Below are 24,009 nucleotides of genomic sequence, written 5' to 3'. Positions count from 1 at the left end.
TTTAAATTTTTAAAAAATTTCTTTTGTAGCCCTGACTTTCTTGGAACTCATTCTGTAGACCACTCTAGCTTCAGATTTGCAGAGAGATATGTCTGCCTCTGCCTCCAGGAGCTACTGTAAAAGGCGTGTGCCACCACCACTTTGGTTATTTGTTTTGTTTTGTTTGTTGAGCTAGAATGTGCTTTTTTTTTTTTTTCCTTTTTTTTGGAGCTGGGGATCAGAACCCAGGGCCTTGCGCTTCCTAGGCAAGCGCTCTACCACTGAGCTAAATCCCCAACCCCTAGAATGTGCTTTTTAATAGGTATGATTGGAGGGCACTAATAATGAAGAAATATATGTAAATATATGAATGCCCTTACCTTTCACCTTCCTTGCAATTTGTTTAATTATAATTTCTAATTCTGTAGGTGACTTATTTAACCATAGATTATCCTTTTTTTTTTTTTTGGTTCTTTTTTTTTGGGGGGGCTGGGGACCGAACCCAGGGCCTTTCGCTTCCTAGGCAAGCGCTCTACCACTGAGCTAAATCCCCAACCCCTAGATTATCCTTTTAATCCTTAATTTTCTAGGTATCAGTTCTTCCCTTAGGTAAATTTGTAAATTTAAAAAGTTCCCATATAAGTTTCCTGTTTACTGGGTATTCAGATAATTTAGTTTTTTATCTTTCTATTAAATATTAATCAGTTTAAAGTTGTAAAGTTGAGGCTTGAGTTGAAGCTCAGTGATTAAGAACTCTTGTTTCTCTTATAGTGGACAGAAGTTCCCAGCACCCACATGGTGGCTGACAACCATGTCTGTAACTCTAGTTCCAGGGGAACCGACAGCTTTGTCTGATGTCTTCTAGCCATAGAAATTGATGTGGTGTGCATGTAGATGCACAGGCAAAATATTCATGTACATAAAATGAAGCTAAAACTTAAATTTTTTTGAATTGTTAAGTTGAGCCCAGCTGTGGTAGGGCTCAAAACTGAATGGAATCCTAGCACTCCAGAAGATGAAGCAGAAAGATTGCCATGAGCTCCAGGACAGCCTGGGCTATAGGGTGAGAATGTGTTCCAAGAAAAGGGAAAAATAACATTGCTGAGTTGAGCAGGAATATTTTAGGAAACTATAATCTAAGTGTAGCTTGCTTTATTATTCGCTGTTAGATTGCTAAGAATGAGTGAACAGAAAAAAAAGATTGAAAAAAATTACTGGTTTGGGGTTGGGGGTTTAGCTAAGTGGGAGAGCGCTTGACTAGGAAGAGCAAGGCCCCGGGTTCTGTTCCCAGCTCCAAAAAAAAAGAACCAAAAAAAAAAAAAAAATTACTGGTTTGGGGGAGTTTTAAACATTAAAATTTTATTCTTTTAAAAAAGATAAGTATAGGGGTTGGGGATTTAGCTCAGTGGTAGAGTGCTTGCCTAGCAAGCGTAAGGCCCTGGGTTCGGTCCCCAGCTCCGAAAAAAAGAAAAAAGAAAAAAAAAAAAAGATAAGTATATACATTTGTAAGGGTTTATTGTGGTATTTTCATTTGTGGACACTTTGTAAAGTGGTTTGATAGAGCGTATTAGCATCTGTCACCTGAGCAATTGTGTGTATAGAACATATTTAAGATCTGTAGTGGTTCTGTTATAATGATAATAATATAATACATTATTACTGTCACCACCATGTCATACAGTGAATTACTAAAATTTACTTATCCAGTCTATCTGAAACTTTATACTCTTTCAACACTTTTTTTCTAAACGTATTTCTCCCTTCCAGACACTAAATATACTTAATCACTTTTTTGCTCCTGAAACTCAAGATTGACTTTTAAGATTCTCCATGTGAGTTACTTTACAAAGTATTCATTTTTCTGTCCTGACTTCATAGAGCCTAATGTCCTTTCCTCCAGTTCTGTCCGTATTATCATACATGACAGAATGATTTTTTTGATTGGTGTTTGGCAGTGGTTCTTAATGTTCCTAGTGCTATGACCCTTTAGTACAGATCCTCATGTTGTGGTGATACCGACTGTCAAAATGGATTTTTCCCAGCAGTTAGGAGACAGGAAGGCAAATCTCTGTTAGTTCAAGGCCTTGATGGCAGCTTCTAGGACAGCTCTAATCCTAAAGCAGGACCTTTAGAAGCCTCACTACATTCGAGATTACTCCAGCTTGGAGGCATTCCTGCAATGGAATGGACTTCAAGGCATTCAGCTCACTAGGTGTTTTTGTTTTTTGTTTTGTTTTTAATTCTTTAATCTTGTTTTTACAGTCTAGTCGTTATCCCCCTCCTGGTCTGCCCTCTAACTGTTCCTCATCCCATTCTTCCCTGGCTCCAAAATGTGCTCCCCTTGCCCAACCCCCCAACCCTTCCAGCTCACTAGTTTCTTATCTGTAGTTTTCAACCTTCGAGTGAGCCCAGCTCCATCCAGCAAGCTGGTCAGTGGAGAAAAGGGGTGTAATGGTCAGAGTATCTGGGCCGAACAGTGCAGAGGGCTGCCTGTCCTCTTGGGCCACCGAGGGCTGCTCTATCCCTGTGTTCTGGCTTCCTAGAGGAGTGGAACAAAGCTCAAGGGGACATCTATGTGATTCTTTACAATTGAAATGTGAATTATGGAGAGGGAGAGAAAGGGAGGGAAGAAGGGAGGGAGGGAGGGAGAAAGAGAGGAGGTGGTGGTCAACCAGTAAACACTGATTGGTTTATTTAGTAAGTACTGTTGGGCATATTGTTTATAAAGGGTACTGTAGTTTGTATATGTGGTGGTTTGAATATGCGTGGCCCATGGGAAGTGGCACTATTAGGACTTGTGGCCTTGTTGGAGAAAGTTTGTCACTGTGTAGGTGGACTTTGAGGTCCTGTGCTCAAGCTTCACCCGGTGTGGAAGAGAGTCTCCTTCTGGCTGCCTTTGGATCAAGATGTATATAACTCTCGGCTCCTTCTCCAGCACCATGTCTGTCTGCATGCTATCATGCTTCCCACCACGATGATTATGAACTAAGTCTCTGAAACTGTAAGCCAGCCCCAATTAAGTACTGTCCTTTATAAGAGTTGCCTTGGTCATGGTGTCTGTTCACGGCAATAAAACTCTTAAGACAATATGAAACCAAAAGAGAATGATAAAGTTTTTCTACCAAAAAGCTCACAATTCGAGCAAAAACTAATTTTTCAGTAATCTATAGAAACATTGTATGGGAAGCACAGGGGGAGAGACTAGTGAGCTCTGCCTGGGAGCATAGGACTTAGAGGAAGTCTCTCATGAGAGCCCTGGAGCGTGAGTGAGGCTTTAGGCTTGGACGACATCTTCAGTCAGACAAACACTATAGGCATGTGGTATGTATGGAGATTGCAGGGCCTAGGTGGTGGCAAATATTTCACAGCTGTGAAAATCTTATTAAGGAATCTGGGTTGTCTGAGAATTTGTAAAGGGTTTTGGTGTAGAAGAAACAATTTTTCCAGGCTGGCCTGAAACTCAGGATCCTCTCTGCCTCCCTAGAGCTGGGATTCATAGTGTCTGACTTTCTGTCTCCTGTTATAAAAGGTGTCCTTTATACCTTCATGTGTGTAGAGAAGAACACGAAGACGCATATACCAAACTATTAACTTGAAAGTTAATGGAGGAAAAAGGAAAATTAGCAAAATCTGCCATTGGAATTAGAAAGGCAAGAATTTATGATAATAAAGCAGTAAACTTGATTTAGTGTGACTAAATTGGGGACAGAATTGTTGAGTGCAAGGAAGAGTAGCTGCTTCCAGGATTGCAAAACTAGTTTTTTATAGTTTATTTATTATGAATATTTCTATACTAACATTTAAAGCATTTCTTTCATTTGGTGGACAATCATAGTCCTTTGCATGTAGCTATGAATAATGTATATTCCACAGCATTTTGTGTGTATTTTTATTCCAGTTTTTAAAATTAAAATTTAGGATCATATTTATTTTGTATATATTTGTGTGGGGTCATGGAGTGGTATGGGAGTCAAAGGACAGCTTGTGGGGTAGATTCTCTCTTTCCACCATGTGGACTCTATGGATTGAACTCTGATCTTCAGGCTTGGAGATAGCAAACCTTTCACACTCCAGTCATCTTCCTGGCCTAATTAAAGTTTTAATTTCCTAATTCGTGTGTGTGTGTGTGTGTGTGTGTGTGTGTGTGTGTGTGTGTGTGTGTGTGTGTGTGTGTGTTGGGTGAGTGTATAGAAATCAGAGGATAGCTCTGGAGTTCTCTCCTGCCACTCAGGTTGTCGGCTTATTGACATGTGCCTTTACCTGCGAGAGCCATCTTGATAGCTCTTTCCTTATAGATTGTTTAGTTTGTTTTTATAGGTTAGCCTAAATAATCCCTTAACCATTTGTATTTTCATTATCTCTAAAACAAATTTTATCTTCAGTCTCTTCTTTAAGCAATTAAGAAAATACATAGGAGAGGGAACATTCTAGACAGGAAATAGTAAAATAATTATGTAAAGGTTTTAGTAAAAACCCTTATCCATTTTAAAGTTGAAGGATTGTCCGTTGCAGGCCTGACTGGGATGAAGGGATCAGAACCAATATATGTTGAGGAAGCTGGTGTGGGCTCGATCATGTAGAGCCTGGTAATTATGGTAAGGATTAGAATTCTTTCAAAGATTTGAACAGGGGTGTGAAATGGTTAGGTTAATTTAAAAAAGAAATGACTGTGTAAGGTGCAGAATAGGTTTGAATTGGAATTTTCTGGCTAGAGACTTAGCCACAGATGTTTTTAAACTTGTAGTGAATATGACTAGTAATATCAGTGACTGAAACAATTTTTTAATGGCCTTTAAGTGCTAAATACATTAAGCAAAATATTGAACCTGGGGTCAGATTCTGTTTATAGTTAATTTGCATTTAAACTTGATTAAGTCTTTTAAGTTCTGAGCTTCTTTATCTGTAAATTTAAGAAACATGTGTTTAACTTAATTGTGTTAATCGCTTAACTCCAGTTCACATATGGGCTGAGTCTTGCTGAGTCATTTTCTCAGACTGTGTGGGTGAGGCTTAATTAAAACCAGCTAAGAAAACTTAATGATACCCCAAAACTCTTGTGTAAAAAAGAGTTATTTCATGTATGTTTTATTTATTGTGCCTCTGCCCCCACATCCAGTTTTCCAAGAAAGAATTTTGCTATGTAGTCTCAGCTGACCTGGAACTAGGTGTTAGGATTAAAAATATGGTTATAATTTCTGTAGTTGAACCATTTGAGGTTTGTTTTGTTTTTGGAAATGGACTTTCTCTGTGTAACCTTGTTTGGCCTAGAACTCCCTCTATAGAGCTGGCTGGCTTTCAGTGCACAGACAGATCTGTCTGCCTTTGCTTTCTCTGAGTGCTGGGATTAAAGGCATGTACCACCATGCCAGGATGATTTCTTTTTATTTTTTAATATATTTTTTATTTTATATTCATTAGTATTTTGCCTGCATGTATGTTTGTGAGAGTGTGAGCCCTAGAATTAGAGTTACAGACAGGTGTGAGCTGCCATGAGGATGCTGTGAATTGATCCTGGGTCCTCTGGAAGAGCAAACCTCTGGGCGATCTCTTTAGCCCTATTCCTTTTTAATTAAAGATTTTTTTTTAATACATAAGATTTATTAGTTTCAATTGTGTGTGCGTGCCCTGGAGTTGAATTTACAAGCAATTGTCAGCCACATGACATAAGTACAGGGATAGGTCCTCAGCAGCAATAGTATGTGCTGGTGTCTGTGGCCCTAATTTTATTTTCAGTTGTGTGTGTCGGATACATGTGTGTCCATATATGAGTATGAGTATCTGCAGGTGCTTGTGGAGGCCAGAGCCTTTGGATCCTTTGGGGCTGGAGTTAAGAGGGGAAGGTTGTGAGCTGCCTGATGTGGGTGCTGGGAACTGAACTTGAGTTGAGTTCGCTTCGAGAACAGTATGTGCTCTTAACTCCTGAGTCATCTCTGCAGTCCCTACAGAATTAAAAAATAGTAATAATTTAAGACTGGAGCATAGCTAGAGAATAGTAGTAAGTCATTTAAAAAAATCTCAGCTCTCCAATTATGGCTGGAGATAAACTTTACTCCCAGCTACTGGGAACGTTCAGACTGGATGATCTCAAGTCCAAACTTTGTCTATGTATCAGTTCACTGCCTGTCTGAGGAACTCAGGGAGATCTGTCTCAAACGGAAAGTAATAAGACAGACCTGAGATATAGCTGATAGAGTACCCAACTAGCACATGTAAGGGTCTGGGTTCACTTCCCACTCTCCAGCAACAAAAACATGTCCTTAATTGGCTCAGATTTCTGTTTTTCACTTTTAAGACAGTCCCATGTGGACCAGGCTAGTCTCAAATTCATCTGTGTAGCTTGAGCTCCTCATCATCCATCTCTCAAGTGCTGGGATTACAGGTGATAACCACTGTGCCTGACTTTGTGTTTGGGTTTTGAGACAAAGTCTCGTTAGCTTGAAACTCCCTATGTGGCTTAGGTCTTAGCCTCCTGAGTGAGTGCTGGAATTTCAGATTACAGGCATGAGTCACCATACTTAGCCCGGTCAGATATTTTTGGTAAGTATCTTGGTTTGAGAAAGCTGAATGTCAGTCTTAGACTTATCCTTGCATTGCCTATTACATTAAACTATACTGGGCATCTATTATTTTTTTTCCATTGGACTCTTTGGATTTGAAATTATCCATCCTTGGCCTTATCATAGGATTTAGCCTTCATGGTCTCCTGGATTTCAACAGTACATAAAGGATGCACCTTTGCTTTTTCGTGATGAGAGCATGCTGCAGGATGCAGGTTTGAGAGTGCAGTAGAGAAGAGTGGGGCAAGAATCAGGTATTTGAAGAAGAAATCTAATTTTGTTTGGGTTTGGTCCATTTTAAACTAGTCTATAAACTTTTATAATCATGTAATCAAGTTTGTATTATATTGAACCTCAAGGATTATTTCTTCTTGAGTTTGATTTTCTTTGTTTAGGAACATTTAGAAATTTCTGGAGTACTTTTTTTTTCTTTCTTATGATCTCTTCACTTAGCAGTGAAGAGAGCAAGTAGGTAGCCATTGCCTTTTTACAGGTAGGCCCAAGGAAGCAGGTTAGTGGCACGCACTGATAATTTGACAATTGTATCGTAGCCAGGTCTTGAGTGTGGTGATAGAAAGCTTTGGGACTAGAAACATTTAGGTTTAGTTTGACTCCACCTAAATGTCCTTATCTTTACTGCCCTGCACCCCAAAGAATGTCCCTAAGATGGAGTTGGTAGCATAAGTTCTAGGCCAGGCAGCAACCAGCTTGGATGCTACATAGCAAATACTAGGTCACCCAATGCTAAGTAGCAAAAATGTGCTATCTCTCAAAACAAAACCCAGAGAAAAAATGAGTTGTGGTGAGCCTTGACCTTTGTGTGCCTGTTTCTGTGTGAGTACATAGGAAGTCATTATGAAACAACTGCCTCATTCTGAGACAGTAGAACTTCTTCCAAGGACATGCACCTTTGAAGTGGCTATTTTTAACTTTTAAACAATGGTTATTCAGACTTGAGGACTTGGTGGATACTTTCATAAAAGAATCAAGTGACAGTATGTGCTGCCGATGATAGAACTTATGCTTTACAGTTTTGGAAATCTTGTGTGACTCTATTGCACATTTCCCCAATACTTGAATTTTCTTGGTCTATGCCTGTAATCTAACACTTGGTGAGGCAGAGGCAGAGGCAGAGGCAGGAAGACTGCTATAAGTTCATTCAGGGCCAGCTTAACTTCAGAAACACTGTTTCAAGCAAAAAGCAAATATCTGATGAGTTCCACAGTGATGATAAAATGACTTTTTTTTCATATTTATAATGAAATATGTCAGCATTTTAAGGAACTTGTAACTCAAACCGGTAATTCCAAATGGCCAGCACGACATTAAATTTTTATGTGGGAAAGAAGACCCACTGAAAGTGTGAACTGACTAATTGATTTTACTGTAGGGAAAGTTCAGCAATAAGACTTCAGATTCCAGATTACAACTACGTTTACCAAATTACTGGGGCTGGAGAGATGGCTGAGAGGTTAAGATCACTGGCTACTTTTCCAGAGGTCCTGAGTTTAATTCCCAGCAACTACATGGTGGCTCATGACCATCTATAATGGGATCTGATGCCCTCTTCTGGTGTTTGGGCATACATACAGGCATAACAATGTATATATAATAAAGAAATAAACCTTTAAAAAAAGAGAAATTGCCACTGGGCGTGTGGTTTAGTGCTCAGGCTGAGGCTATATCCGAGGGTATATCACTCGAGTTAGAAGTAAGCCTGGTTTATTTTTATTGTGCTAAGAAAAATAGAATTACCTAAATTCAGAGCTCCTCTTCCAGATACATGTCTATATGCAACTTGATTTTTCTCTCTGACTTTATACAAAGCAAACTGATGCAGAAGCACTTAAAACCCACTGCTGTCTGAACCTGAACATCATGCCACTTTTCTCACTAAGTTTACTTTTATTTTGGATAATGTTATTTAATTTTATTAAAATTGCCTGCATGTATCTCTGTAGTATGTTCATGCAGAACCTTTGGAGGTGAGAAGATAATGGATCCATGACACTGCAGCCCCAGACAATTGTGAACTGCCAAGTGGGTGTTAGGAATTGAACCTGTTTCCTCTGGAAGAGCAATCAGTGCTCTTAACCACTGAGCCATTTCTCCAGTCCTAGATAATGTTATTTTTTAATAAAAATGTTATTATGTAGTATGTTGTTTTCAAATATGATAGTCGTGTGTTTAAATTTTTCTGTTTTAGTTTCTAGTTTGGTGAATACAAATTGACATAAACCGTCTGAGCAAAAGCTTAACTGAGTCCTCAGTAATTTGGGGGCAAAAAGTATAGAACAAAAGTGATAAACAGTTTATGTACCTTAAAAACCACTTCTGTGTACATGGTTAGGTCATGGGATGTACTTGACAGATTTGCTGTGGGGTCTGTGTCTCATCAGAAAACAAACACCACTCTAAGTTTAATTTAGGAGTAAAGTTGCTTGTTTTAAAGGGAAAGGAGATGGTTGGGCCCAGTAACCCAGTTGGACATGGAAGTAGGATGATTGATTGACACGGGTTGAATATATACAGCAGATCCCAGACCAGAGAGATTGGACAGATTGTGACCCTGACTCAAAAAATTCAAAAGAAAAGAGAAATAGTGGAATTGTTTCAAAGGTGGTAGAGGCATGGGTTGGAGAACAAATGGGAGAAGGGGGTTTTTATCCAGAGATCAAGGAGCCACTACCTTTGGGCTGCAGCTCTAAGCATGTACTTCTTTTGAGCTGTTAGAGGTATCCTTTCTGTTGCTTAAGAACTGTTCAGCTAGGCATAGAGGTACATACTTGTAGACTGAGGTGGGAGGATCACTTGAGCTTGTGAGGTCAAGACTTCATCTTAAAATAGACAGATTAACTGATTTGATGCCTTGTGCTAAATTGCCCACTGCTGTTGCCTGTGTGTAGAGGCAGAGCGATGGAGTCTGTTCTATCTACTACTAGAATGTTCTATCTACTACTAGATGGCTTGCTTTTTTTTCTTTCATCTCATTTCCTGCTAGGATGTTAAATTAGCAGATCATATTCAGAACCGGGCTTTCAGACCTGGTACTGTAGATGAGAACCAGAATATGACACTAAGAACTTCATACTTATAACAGATAAAGTGGGTCGTTGTCATCTTCTTTATCTCCTCCTTCTCCTCCATCATCGATTTTTTGTGTGTGTGTGTGTGTGTGTGTGTGTGTGTGTGTGTGTGTGTGTGTGTGTGTGTGTTTGTATGCAGGCACACATGCCCATGTACATACACATGGAGGTGAGAGTAAGATGTCAGTTAGCCCACTCATTCTATCACTCTCTCTGCCATATTCCCTTGACTTAGTGGTTAAGGGCACTTGTTGCTTTTCCAGAATGAAAAACCATAAATGCCAAAACCCATGGCAAACAGCTTACAACTTTGAGTAACTCTTTTAACTCTAGGAAATCTGATACCTCTAGCCTCCTGCTGTATCTATCCTCACACACATGCACATCTCCACATAGGCAAGTAGATACACTTACTTACCTATATCTAATTTAAACAGCACATAGAACTATTTTTATCAAAACCATCTAATTATATGTTTAATAAAATAGCTGTGAAGACTTCAACCTCTACTTCTAAGTATTGATGATAGTAATTCTAACAGTTTTAGGACTGACTGCTCAAGTAAACCAGTCACTTGAGTATTCTCATCCAGTCCATGTCTTAGAATCTTTACCACAAGGTGTTCTTTGCTCTAGTGATTGCAGTCTTTAAGACATGGGAACTGGTCCTTTGACTTTCACATCTCTTTGCCTTTACCCCTCTGATCAAGTCAGCACACAACTCCAAAGGTTCCTGTTGCTGTTGCTAAGGGTAATTCTATTTAGGTGAGTGATTTGCTCCTTGGCAGGAGTAAACAGTAGTGAAGGAGGAGATGGAGCCAGTGAAACACAGCTCTGTTGCAGCCTGGTTTCACTGTGGTAAAAGTAGGGAAGAGAAGGGTTCAGAAGGAACAGAGAGTTAGGGCTTTTCAGGCAGTGGGTCAGTATGAAGGAAGTGAGATCACAGTGGGAACATTAATTGTAAAGGAATGTAATACCGCACTTGTAAATTTCAGTTTATCAGTGCTGGAGAAATGGCTTAGCAGTGAAAGACACTCTGCTTTTCCCAAAGTCCTGAGTTAAATCCCCAGAAACCACATGGTGGCTCATAACCATCTATAGTGTGATCTTATGCCCTCTTAGGGCATATAGGTGTACATGCAGATAGGGCACGCACACAATAAACAAACAAACAAACAAACAAACATTTGGTTTATCTTTTATGTGCATATGGTGTATGTGGGCACTTGTATGACAGTATGCATGTATAAGGCAAAGGACAACTTTTGCTTGGGTTCAAAGAATCAAACTCACATTTCCAGGCTTAAGTCTCTCAAGCACCACTTTCTGTTGAGCCTCCTCACTGGCATGGTTAAACTGTATTTAAGAGAGAGCTATGGAAAGTGGCAGTGGAATTTGAACTTTATCTGGTAGAACTAAGAGCAAGAATGACATAATAAAAAGGAGCAGTGTACAGTATTAGAAGACCAGGATGGCAGGAGAGCGTGGCATGAAGCAGAAGCGGCTGTCAGGAAGGCTGGAGACCATTAGTAGTCTGAGCAGGAGATGATGGTATGGCAGTAAAGACAAGACAGTTCTAAAGAGAATTTGAATGAAACAGCTTTGAGACTTTGGATTGTGAGTGGTGGATTGAAGGTAAGTCAGAGGTGGTTCAAAAAATTTAAACTGTTCTTATCTAATTGGAAACAAATGATTGAAAAATTCAGAGCCTACAAAAGATGAGAAATGTGCTTTCAGGATTATTGTGTAAGATTAATGAAAGAATGACAAGGTTTACAGTAGCTTTATTCATGTATATATTCTATATGCTTTTAGGAGGAGGTAGATAGATAGTCAAGATAGCCAGTAGCCCCGCTATTCATATCCCAGACTATACCCTGAAGGAATGACTGACATAACATGAGAAAGTTATGTAAGAAGTAATGATAAGGGAAAAAAAATCACTGAAAGGGAATCTACTCAAAACAGCTACCCAAGGGTATATATACCATTAATCCCATCAAGGAGGCAGGCTCTGTAGAGAGATCCTGTCTCAAAAAACAACAGAACAGAGCCAGACAAACTCAGGCCTTCATGCTGTCTTCAAACTGACTAAACCAAAATAGGGCTTGTGGTGGCACATGCCTTTAATTCCAGCAAGAGGATCTCTATGCTTGAAGCCAACTTGGTCAACATAGTGACTAGCAACACAGCCAGAACTATTTGAGAGACCCTGTCTCAAAAACAACAGCAAAAAAAAACAAAAAAAACAAAAAAAAAAAAAAAAAAGAATGGGGTTGGGGATTTAGCTCAGTGGCAGAACGCTTGCCTAGCAAGCTCAAGGCCCTGAGTTCCATCCCCAGCTCCAAGGGGAAAAAAAAAAATGAAGAAGAAAACTAAATAGGAAAAAAATTCAGGTATAAAGGCCAGATTACTCTAGTTTTCTTTAGTTAGAATATAAAAATGTCAGTGTATGCTCTTGTTTGAGGTCAATCTGAGCTTTTTGTGAGATCCTATCTCAAGATAAAATAGTTATACATCTGAAAATATTACCACTTGTACAAGAAAAATATCTTATTTAACTTTGTATTATAATAGGATGTTTTCTTTCATCAAAAACAAAAAACCCATTCTTTTTTTTTTTTTCTTTTTTTCTTTTTTTCGGAGCTGGGGACCGAACCCAGGGCCTTGTGCTTGCTAGGCAAGCGCTCTACCACTGAGCCAAATCCCCAACCCAAAACCCATTCTTTTATCTTAAATACTTTTATCTCAGTCTGAATAAGTTTCTGTAAATAAAAATTATGTCTAAAACTTTGAGAGAATGATAGATTCTGGAGTTTTAGGGTGCAAGGGATCTGGAATGGAAATTTTTAGGTAAAGGGTATGGGCAAGGAATTCATGACATTCATTGGGTTTTCAATGTAAAAGTGTTCCAAAAAGAAGATAAAAGATGGATTAACTTTAATTTTCCTTCATTTCAAAATTTTATTTTATATACATGGGTGTTTTCCTGCATATATGTCTGTGCACCATGTGCACGTGGTGTCTGTAAAGGCCAGAAGAGAGGATGTTGAATCTCCTGGAACTCAAGTTAGAGACAGTTGTGAGTTGCTTTGTAGGTGCTGGGAGTTGAACCTCTCTCCTGGAAGAGAGTAGCCAGCGCTCTTAACCACTGAGGTATCTCACTAATTCAACTGCTTAACTTTTAAAAGCAGTGATATTTGAAATCTTCCAGTTGTGATCACTACAGAGTAACTAATACACAACCAGTGTTCTAGCCATGAACAGCTAGGAAACTGGGTGAAGCCTGCGAAACAACTGCTCCCCGTGAAAAAGAAAAAATAGATTGAACCCTGTAATCTCCTCGGATTTCTGTCTGAAACTGGATTCCAGTGCATAGTTCAAGCAGACAAAGACCGTCTTCTCAGACCAAGGGAATAAAAAACAAAGTACAAACTGGACAGAAGCAGGAATTCATAGGGTTGACTAGCATGAAAGATTAAAGAGTGAGATACAGAAGTCTTCAGAAGAGTCTCTTTCTGTCTTTGGCTGACATTGGGTGAAGCTCATGGGCTGGGCAGGTAGCAGCTCTGAAGAAATTGGTGGAAGGTATTGGCACTCCTAGGTTGGGAGACAGTCTAGTTTGTAATTTGGTAAGGAGATCCTTATCACTAAGGATAAAGTAATCTGAGAAAAGACCACTTTAGCCCCTAAAGGTGAGAAGGGTAGAGAAAAGAAAAAGGGGCCTGATAAGCCTTCAAAAGATTAAGCTAGCTGGTAGTTTAGTGGTAAAGTACTTCCACTCCATGCAAGAGGCACTGAATTCTATTCTCTGTCACAAAGTAAGCAGATTAAGCCAGTTTTCGATTATCTGCCATAAAGGCAGAACCCATAATTTAAAACAGTCCGTATGTCATTGGCAGGTATGGTGGTACACACATGCAACTCTAGTATTTGGTAGGTAGAAAGCAGAAGCATCAAGAATTCAAGCCAGCCTTGACTTTAGTAGAGTTCAGAGCCAGCCTTGGCTACGTGAGACTCTGAGACAGGAGAAATCTTGAGCATTAAGAGTGACCTGGGCTACTCTGCATAGTAAGTTTAAGGCCTGCCTGTACTGTGAGAATTTTTTTCTAAAATTAAAGGTTTACATACTTATTCATCAGCAAAGTATATAAAGTAACTTTCCAATCCCATATTATTACTAGATGGATAAAGAGATGGGAAAATAAGACCTGTAATTAGGGAGGTTATTTGACAGATCCAGAGGTGAGAAAGATAAAGTAGTTAAAGGAAAGCTTGATTGGGACATTGTTGAAAGGGGTAGGAAAAAAGACTTAGTGAAACTTCAAGAATGGAAAGAAACAGGACCAGAAATGAAAAGTTCACTCAGCGATCTCAAGAAAATTATGCTTTCTAGAAGAAAAAGAAAGAAAAAATAATAGAAACTATTTACACAGAAGTACAGGTCAACAAACAAAAACCAGGCAGTTGAGCCTCAGTGATGTGTTAGACAGCATTACCTGGTCTAATATACAGTAATTGGGATCCAGAAAAAAGGTGGGTCCAGGGCATCCATTCTGACTTTGGTGTTCATACATAAAGGTAGGTAAAACATTCATACATAGGAATTCATACATAGGAATGATATAAGCCACATGTGGTAGATACCTACAGGCTCAGCACTCAGGATGCTGTGGTAGTAGGATTTCAAGTTCAAGACCAGACTGGGCTAGGTAACAAGATCCTTCCTCAAAACCAAAACTTAATAAAGTAGGGTAGGGTAGGGTGGGTAAAATAAGAAAGAACATTTATTGATTTTTTTTATCAGAAATAATATAAGCCTAGGAAATCACCTTTAATCGTCACACAAATGAATAACATAGAGGATAAGTAAACAGTTATAGGATTCTAAGCAGCACCAATAGAATGTATATATAATTACAAAATGTGTTATTGGGTTAGTTTATACTAGAAGCTGCATAATATCACAGTTGCTGTCTGGAGAAGTTGAGAAAAGTAGTAGCTACTTGATTCAGAAAGCTGGGTGTGTTTGTGCGTGCGTGTACACACACACAAAACACACACACACACACACACACACACACACACACACAGAGACAGAGAAACAAACCAGGTTCTCTGAAGAACTTGAAGATTTTAGAGTTAGGGTAAGAAAAATAAAAGGTGGTAATGATTCTAGATTATATGATGCCCAAAACAAAGAAGTACTTAGAAATGGATAGATGGGAAAGGGCACTAGAGCAAAGCTGAAGGGACATTTACTGGCCAACTGAAATGAGACAATACTCCTGGGTTGTAATGAGTAGAATATAATATGTATGAGTCCATATTGGTGAGCAGTTGAAGGAATAAGTGAATAGGTACAAAGAACAAATCTCAAAGAATTTTAGTAGTGTACACGGGATGAAAGAGAAAGCGGCAGAGCAGGTCATACTTTCTGCTCGGTTCTCCACTCCCAAGCCTTGGCCCGTGTCCTCCAGGCCCTTTGCTGAACTACTGATGTTTGTCACTTAGTGTCTTTCCCAGGAAGAAGCTCTAGTGCTCAGTTTTAGGGAATAAATATTTTACTGTTAGCGTTTTTATAATTAAGTGTGCATGAAGAATGTAGTGCATATCAGGCATGTGGCACACTCCTTTAATCCCAACTGAGGGAGACAGAGGCCAGAGAATCGCTGAGAGTTCAAGGCCTATGTAGTCTACATAGTGATTTCAAGGGTGGCCATGGCTACATAGTGGGACCCTGTTTCAAAATAAATAAATAAATAAAATGCAGTACATGTTAGTATTAATGCTACTGTTGCTGGTAGTTTTTATTTTAATACTTTTTTTAAAATGGTAGGATTGAAACAAGGGCTGTACAGTGGGCATATATATACTCTGCAAGGAAAGCATGTCTCCCACCTTATTTCCTTACTTACAGTGTAGAAATAGTAAGGTAGAGTAGGACTCTTCGGAGCATTTACTTAATGGGGTAATTCAGGCAAAGAACAGTGCTAAGCACACTGAAATGTTGACTAAGCTGAAAGGACACTTAAACTTTGATATAGTATCAAGACACTTGTTTGCATGTACATATGGATTTTAAAAAGTTTATATTAGAAAATGACACTTTAAAAATACTATTAATGTACTGTTCTTGAAGGAACTGAGACTAAAACCTAGTTTCTTAAGTGCTAGACCAGGAGATGTTTAAAAGTGTCTGTATTAGATTCTTAATTACTCTCAGAGATGCTTGGTTTTTACTAGATTAAAAACCTCAACTGTTGACAATGGATCTGAAAGCTGATAAGCTTTAACTCTCTGGAGCATATTACATCAGTGCCTACATTGACCATTGCACAACCCAGTGCCGGGAGGCTGCAGTGAGTCTGCAGTGAGTCTTCTTGCCACTGGATGGCGCTTGTGTGACATTTACGTGAAATAGGGTTGGTTCTTTTTAAAACAAAACAAAGTGAAACAGATTCTCACAGTGTTCAGGGGATTGGCCTTGAATGTACATTGAGCCCCATGCCCCTGACTCCCCAGCAATGGTGTGATTGGCATGTGCCACTGTATGCAGCTCAGGGGCGTTTTCTGATGTTTCTCTCTTGAGCAGCTGATACTGGTACATGTTTACTGTATTAAAGGAAACACTGTTTTAAGCTGAGTCTCAGGAATCATCAAAAAGTAGAAATCCTGTTCATGTTTTTATGTAAGCAAAGCCTGTTGGCAGGTATCGATGAGTGGATCAAATCCAGTATTTGTCATCAGCAGATGACAGGATTACAGGAGAATCTGATCATTTCTATTGACAGAATCTTAGACAGTGATTGAATAGGTCTTCTATCTTCTCTAAGCAGCTGAGCTAGTTAATTATTTTGTTCTGGTCCCTAAATTTAAAAAAGAATATTATTGGGGCTGGAGAGATGGCTCAGGGGTTAAGAGCACTGACTGCTCTTCCAGAGGTCCTGAGTTCAATTCCCAGCAACCACATGGTGGCTCACAACCATCTGTAATGAGATCTGATGCCTTCTTCTGGTGTATCTGAAGACAGCTACAGTGTACTTATAATAAATAAATAAATAAATAAATAAATAAATAAATAAATCGTTAAAAATCTTATTTTGTATTCATGCATGTATGTCTTTTTTGTTGTTGTTGTTGTTGTTTTGCCTGCATGTATGTATGCCACCACTTATGTGCCAAGAAGGCATTGGGTTCTCTGGAACTGGACTTACAGACTGTTGTGAGCTGCTGTTCGGATTGTTGTGAATCAAACCCTGGTCTTCTGCAAGAACAACAAGTACTCTTAACTGCTCAGCCAATTCTTTGTCTTGCCCCCTATATTTTATCCTAAGATTTTCTGCTTAATTTTCCATGCTTAGCTGGGCATATGGGAGTATAAAAAAGTAGATGTTGTATAACAAAAGTATTTACTTAGGAAAAAGTTAAGCTATACAATTGTGTCCATAGCTGTGTGTGGAGGCACTTGGGAGACAGAGATAGAAGGATAGAGAGTTTGAGGCTAGTGTGAGCTTTACATAGCCAGATCCTATATCAAAACAAAGTGGATGTTTGTGATTAAAAAGGAACATTGTAGCGGCCATGTAAGAAACATGGGTATCTTTGTTTATACTTAGTGATGATCCACTTGACACTTTACAGTGTTAGAGAGAGTGTACTTGCACGTATGCATCCTTGGTTAACCAAATTTTTTATTTTGGCTATATAGTAGATACAACAAATTCTTACCTTATGCCCACTTTATTTTGCCTTTCTCAGACATTTTTGGCTCTTCATTCTGTTACTAGATTCTGTATTTCTTGTAACTTAAAACAATTATTTTCAGGAACCTATTTTAAAATTTACTTTTTAAAAATTTTATGTGAATTAGTGTTTTTCCTGCATGTATGTCTATGTGAGGTTGTTGGATCTCCTGGAGTTTGAGTTACAGACGTGTGTGACATATGGGTGCTAGGAATTGAACCCAGGTCCTGTGGAAGAACATTCAGTACTTTTTAACTGCTGAACCATCTCTCCAGCCCCCTAAACTGGGTTCTTGTTATGGAACATGAGAATTTAACACCACATGATATTCTTGGCACCTCATTATTCCCCTTTCAGATAGTAACAGCACATTTTGGTTAAGTGCTTGGCCAAGTCCTGTACTGCAGTCACGTTTCTTTCTTGGTTATCTTTAGTTTATAGTCCCATCATTTTTATAGTCACCTAGGTTTTCAGGTACTCTCCTTTAATTCAAACAGAATCAACAGACCTTGTTTTTTCATAGAATGTATTGCTATTTTCTCTTCTATCAACCACCCCTAGACCCAGTAGACATCCCTCTTCCTCCTTTTCTTCTTCTTCCTCTTTTTTCTTTTAAAGAGTCGGTCTCATGTGGCTCCGACTGATCCTCAGTTTGCCTTGAAACTAAGCTAACCTGCCTCCTGAGTTAGTGTAGGGTTGATAATGTGAGGTACCTCTCTTCAAAATAACTTCTCACTGTTTTCCAGGCCAATTTGACCCATTCTTTTCAACACTGTTAGTGATTTAGAATGCCTGTGTATAGAAATTTACACTTTGCCTCAGAATGCTTGTAATTGAATCTATAGACAGGAACCCAAAGATAAACAGGAGAAAGGGTTTAACGATTAATGTGCACATATGTGCTAGAGCCATGCAGAATGGAATCACAGGAGGGTCGGATGGTTGCTGCTATGAAAGTCCTTTTGAGGAAGAGAGGGGACGCAGCGGTTGGTAATTTAGGATTAAGAGATGGTTTTAGGGTGAATGGTTGGTCTCGGAGTAGAGTGCTCAGTTTGGAGAGGTTCCTGCCTTGGTGGTGGTGACAATTCAGTGAAAATGAAGAGTCAGCTGTATTCCATGCAGGTTGTTTTCTGTTGAGGTAAACTTCCCGGGTGTAAATTGACTTCTGTACAGTAGTTATCTCATCTGTCCTGCAGGCTAGGAAACCTGTAGCTTGATGTTTTCCCCACTGTCTTTGAACAGTTTTCCCTGATTATATGCTATTATTGCTGTAGATGGGGCTAGGTTGAATTTTTTTTTGGTGGGGGGGAGGTTAGAGGGCTCTCAATTCTCAGACTTTTCACAGCACCAATTATGGTGTCACACTCTGAGACACTGTCTTTCACACAGGGGCTGAATTCTTTGCTATCTTTTATGCTTGAGAATAGCTTTCATTTGGTATTGGTGAGACACACATTGAAAATACTTGGTGTGTCTGTGGTGTAGGCACCTATTTTGTGTTCATGTATGTACATGAGAAGTCCAGAGGTCTAATTTTGAGACAGCATCTCTAACTTTGGGACCCTCCTGTCTTCACCTCTATCCCCTGCCCTACTGCTGGGATCACAAAGATGTACTTCCATGCTGGGATCTGAACTCAAGGACCTCATGTTTGTACAATGTGGTTAGATGTAATAGTCAACTTAACATAGCCTAGAATCACCTGAGAAGATTCTCAATGAGGGATTGTCCACATTGGACTGTCCTGTTGGCTGTCCATGGAGTATTGTCTTCATTAAGTCTACTGATATAGGAAGACCAGCCACTGTAGGAAGCACCATTTTCTATGCAGAGGATTCTGAAGTGTGTACAACTGAATAAATGGAGCCACACACAAGTGAGCAGGTGGGAGGGGTGGGGGAGGGGTGCATCCATGTCTCTCTGCTTTGGACTATTGATATGACATGACAGCTGCTTTAAGCTCCTGCCACTGGGATTTCTAGTCTGTGATTGACTATAGCTGGAATTGTGAGCTCCAGTAAACCTTCCTGCTTTTTGTCAGGCATTTGTCATAGCAGCAGAAATGAAACTAGGACAACACAGCAAGCTGTTTACTAAGTACGCTTCCTGTCAAGCTCTGATGTTAGAATTGCCCTTTAATGTGACTTGTTTCTCTGCAAGCATTTATAAACTCCCCTCCTGTATTCTTAAGTTTTTCTGTGATGGATGTGTCTTGATACTTTGTGCTGTACTTGATGAATCTTTGAGTTCAAAGTCAAATTTCTTCGGTTTCTCTAAAGAGCTTGTGGAGGATATTGACTAGGTATAGTCCTGAAAGCATTCGAGGGCTTTAAGGTGGTGAGTTTTGGCTTTTTTAACTTTTAGATTTTATTGATTTTTATTTATGAGCATGGGTGTTTTGTCTGCATGTATGTCTGTTCACCATATATGTGCAGTGCCTGAGGAGGCCAGAAGAGGGCATCGGATCCTCTGGAACTAGAAATAGACTGGAATTGAACTGGGTCTTTTGGAGGAGAAGCCAGTGCTAGTCCTCTTAACTGCTGAGCCATCTCTCCAGCTCCTAGGGTGATCTTTCTATCTTGATCAATTAAGCAGATCATTTAAAGTAAACATTTTCCAGTGATTCTATGTTTTTAATCCCAAGGAGTTTAGAGCTTTTGAGATTGTCTCAATTTTATTCTTTTTAGTCATATTTCCTAAAATAGTATTGGTTGTCAGGGTTATCAGTTAAGACTAGTAAACTATATGCCTAGCTGGACTCGATGGTCCATCAGTCTACTAGGTCATGTTAGGACAGTTATTTCCAAGGAAACAAAAATATAGGCTGTGGCTGTAAAGGTAATGCTGGTCAGTGTTCCTTTTTCCTTTTCATTAGATATATGAATGAGGGTGACCTAGAAAAATTGGAGAATAATTTGACAAACTCGAAGTCAGGGAAGAAATTCAAGATTTTAGAAAGAGGAATATTACTATGGACTGTGGATGCCAGCATGTTTTGCTCAGAGACTAGTTATTAAAATGAGGGTGTTAATCTGGTGGCACATGCCTTTAAGCCCAGCACTTGGAGGCTGAGGCAGAATCCAAGAATTCATAGCTGCTTAAAGATGAAAAGAAACAGAAAGAGATTCTGATTGACATCAGTCTCTTGTCCCCCCTTTTGGGTCCCCAGAAAACAAGACTCAAATATTAATTCCTCCCCTAGAAAAAAGTACTTGCAGATTCTTTAATAAATGATGTGTACTTGTTAAACTGTCACCCTTCTGGTTGTCATGGGGAAGCAGTGGGGACAGTATAGTTATTGGAATCACCTAAAGGGTTCTAATCACCTTTAGATTTTATCTGTTTGTTAAGATGGCAGTGTGTTTGTTCTGAATTTTGGTCTACTTTTAGGTGTTTGAATTTTTTTTTAAAGATTTATTTATTTGTTTGTTTGTTTACTTACTTATTTACTTATTATCTGTAAGTACACTGTAGCTGTCTTCAGACACACCAGAAGAGGGCATCAGATCTCATTGCAGATGGTTATGAGCCACCATGTGGTTGCTGGGAATTGAACTCAGGGCCTTTGTTGAGCAGTCAGTGCTCCTAACCACTGAGCCATTTCTTGAGCCCAGGTGTTTGAATTTTAAACAGTTTTCATTGTTAACTGCTTACTGTCAGTTGAGGAGTTGTGCTCCATAGGAGTGAATCTCGCTAGGGCTTGACAGATAAACTGAGACTTGCTGAGAAACAAACCTGAGTTAAGAAGAGGCTTTAGTAAGTACTATATTCTTGCTCTGTATACCAGGTTGGCCTTGAACTCACAGCGATCCACCTGTCTCTGCCACCTGAGTACTTGGATTAAAATTGTGTTATATCACCATCAGGCCCGAAGTACCATATTCTTACAGTGAGGTGTGTATATGCCCTGGGATACATGCATGCATGCAGGCAAAAGGTTATAGCTAGTGTTTCTCAGTTACTGTCCACCTTATGTTTTGGATTTTGTTTTAAATATATTTATTTATTTACGTGCTTATTTGAGGAAGGGGCATGTGTGTGGAGGTCAGAGGACTACTTGTGGCGTGTGGTTTTCTCCTTCCACTGTCTGGGCTCCAGGGAAGGAGTCTAGGTTCTCAGGCTTAGCAGAAAGTACTGTCGCTGGAGGAGCTCTCTCACAAACCCTTTGATATTTTTGAGACAGGGTCTCACTGAACCTGGAGTATACTGAAAGGCTAGATTTGCTGGCTGGCAAATTCAGAGATGAGAGTGCTTATGCAACCCCCATTTTACTGACTGAGCCATCTTACGAGCCTGTGTCTCACAAAATTTTAGTTTGATTTTCCCCATAATTTTTGTTATTTCTTCTATGACTCATGAATTTCAGAATGTTTTGCAATTTTCCTAGATAGTGTTTGTTACTGACTTTGATTTAATTTGTGGGATCAGAATACATTGTGGTACATGTTCCTTCTATACTGTAAGAAAGAGTGTAGAGTCCCAGCATTGGGGAGGCAAAGGCAAATAGATCTCCATGAGTTGGAGGCTAGCCTGGTCTAAACATATCAAGTTCTAGACCAGTTAAAGACTACAAAGTTAGAGTCTGTCTTTAAAAAAAAAAAAAAAAGTGCAGGGTAGAGTGAGTAGGGGTTTTTTTGTCTATATTTAAAATTTTTTTAAAGGAATAGGCATTAAGATCTCTAACTAAAATATTAAGTATTTAAATTTTTTAAGTATTTTGACATTCGAAAAATTGGTTGTTGGCCAAGTAAATCAGCAATTACAGTTTACCTTCCCTGTGTTACAGGAATAGACTTTAAGATCAAAACAGTGGAACTACAAGGAAAGAAGATCAAGCTACAGATATGGTGAGTTTACTTCCTCCTGTGTTGATGCCAGGTGCTTACAGTTTACAGTGAGACTCTCCTATGCCATTTGTTTAGTGTCTTCTAGACTGCCCTTCCTAAACAAGCAACCTGTGACCTGTTAGGAAGTGAAAATTATTGCCATCAGCTTCACAGTCCATAATGTTTATGCCTGAACTAAAAATAACTGTCTCAGTAGTGTCCAAAGCACACGGCTTCACCCACCATGTACACTGAGGGGAGAGACACTGCTTTGCATTCCTTGGAGTGCAGCACTCCTTCTAGAGTGTGCCATTGGCAATAATAGTATTTTACAGCATTCTCTCAGCTGTACATCTTTTATTTTATGCAAGGTAAATTCTGCTTCTGCCTCATTGTTTTAGTAACCCGATCATAACTAATTAAACTGGTAAAAAAAAAATGTTAATAGCATAGGAAAACTGGCACTTTTTTTGAAAACAGGAAAAAAGCGAAAATAGGCTTACAAGTATATGTTATGGTTCAAAAGGGGGAATTAAAAAGTGTGCAGTGTTTAATTGCTCTTCAGATATTTAATACCAATTTTTCTTTTGGGTTGAATCTAGAGCACTAGATTAGACTTGGACTGTGTGTGAGACATTCTAAAAGTAACATCACTAACAATAGGCATCTTTTTCCCTTAGCAAAGGGTAACCCTTAGAGGTAGTGAGGCAGGAAGCTTTTCTCTTGGTTTGAAGTTGTCAGAGAGACAGTACAGTGCTTAAAAGCAAGACCTTCTCCTACAGAGGACCCAAGTTCAGTTCCCATCACCTACATCAGGCAGCTCACAACCACCTGTAACTCTAGCTCTAGGGAATTTTGAACTGCAGGCATCTACATGTATGTGCACATGAGAGCACGTGTGCGCACGCACACACAAGCACACACACACACCACCATCATCATCATCACATCATGTTGCTCATTGCCTTAGTTGCTGGAAGCTAGTTAGCGCATTGAGAATCCATGTATTGTAGCATCCCAGGTCAAGCCACGCCTGATGGCATATGTTTGTAATCTCAGTTTGGGGGATGTAGAGACAGGATGATTAGGAACTCAAGGCTCTGTTCTACAATGTTTTATAAAACATAAGGTATGGTTATATTGAGAAGTACAAATGTAAGCCAGGCGCTGGTTAATCCCAGCACTCAGGAGGCAGAGCAGGTGGATCTCTGAGTTTGAGGCCAGCCTGGTCTACAGAGCTCGAGAACAGCCAGGGCTACAGAGAAACCCTGTCTCAAAAACCAAACAGAAAAGTATAAATGTATGAAGTATGTAAATTAAAATGGGACACAGAAAACTTTAAAAAGTTTACCTGGGTTATTCTAACAGAAATGAGAGGCTATAAATAGGTGTTATGGTTCTGAAAAATGAAGACAAATTTTTAAAAACAAGCCCAGTTAGATGGCTAAATAGGGAAAGGCGATTGCCACCAAACCTGACAACCTGAATTTGACCCTCAGAATCCACATGGTAAAAGGCAATGCCTGGCTCCCCAGATAGTGCCTTCTGATCTCCACATATGTACCTTGGCATGTATGTGCCTCCCTCCAAAATAAGAAAACAAATTTTTTGTTTTTAAAGATTTTATTTATTCATTTACTGTCTATGAGTACACTGCAGCTGTCTTCAGACACACCAGAAGAGGGCATCAGATCCCATGACAAATGGTTGTGAGCCACCATGTGGTTGCTGGGAATTGGACTCAGGACCTCTGGGAGAGCAATCAGTGCTCTTAACCACTGAGCCATCTCTCCAGCCCAGAAAACAAGTTTTTAA

At 39.4% G+C, this 24,009-nt stretch overlaps 1 protein-coding gene across 1 annotated transcript in view; it reads left to right on the top strand.

Annotated features, from left to right (window-relative positions):
• Positions 1-24,009, top strand: part of Rab10 (RAB10, member RAS oncogene family) — a 55,138-nt gene that overhangs the window by 15,694 nt on the left and 15,435 nt on the right. The window contains exon 2 of the mRNA XM_032909055.1: positions 22,155-22,215. Within this exon, the coding sequence (XP_032764946.1) occupies positions 22,155-22,215 (61 nt within the window). The remainder of the gene's footprint in view (positions 1-22,154; positions 22,216-24,009) is intronic.

The sequence above is a fragment of the Rattus rattus genome, chromosome 7 (genome assembly GCF_011064425.1).
Source record: "Rattus rattus isolate New Zealand chromosome 7, Rrattus_CSIRO_v1, whole genome shotgun sequence".
NCBI classification, from domain to species: domain Eukaryota; kingdom Metazoa; phylum Chordata; class Mammalia; order Rodentia; family Muridae; genus Rattus; species Rattus rattus.
This window is presented reverse-complemented; position numbering and strand designations above follow the sequence as displayed.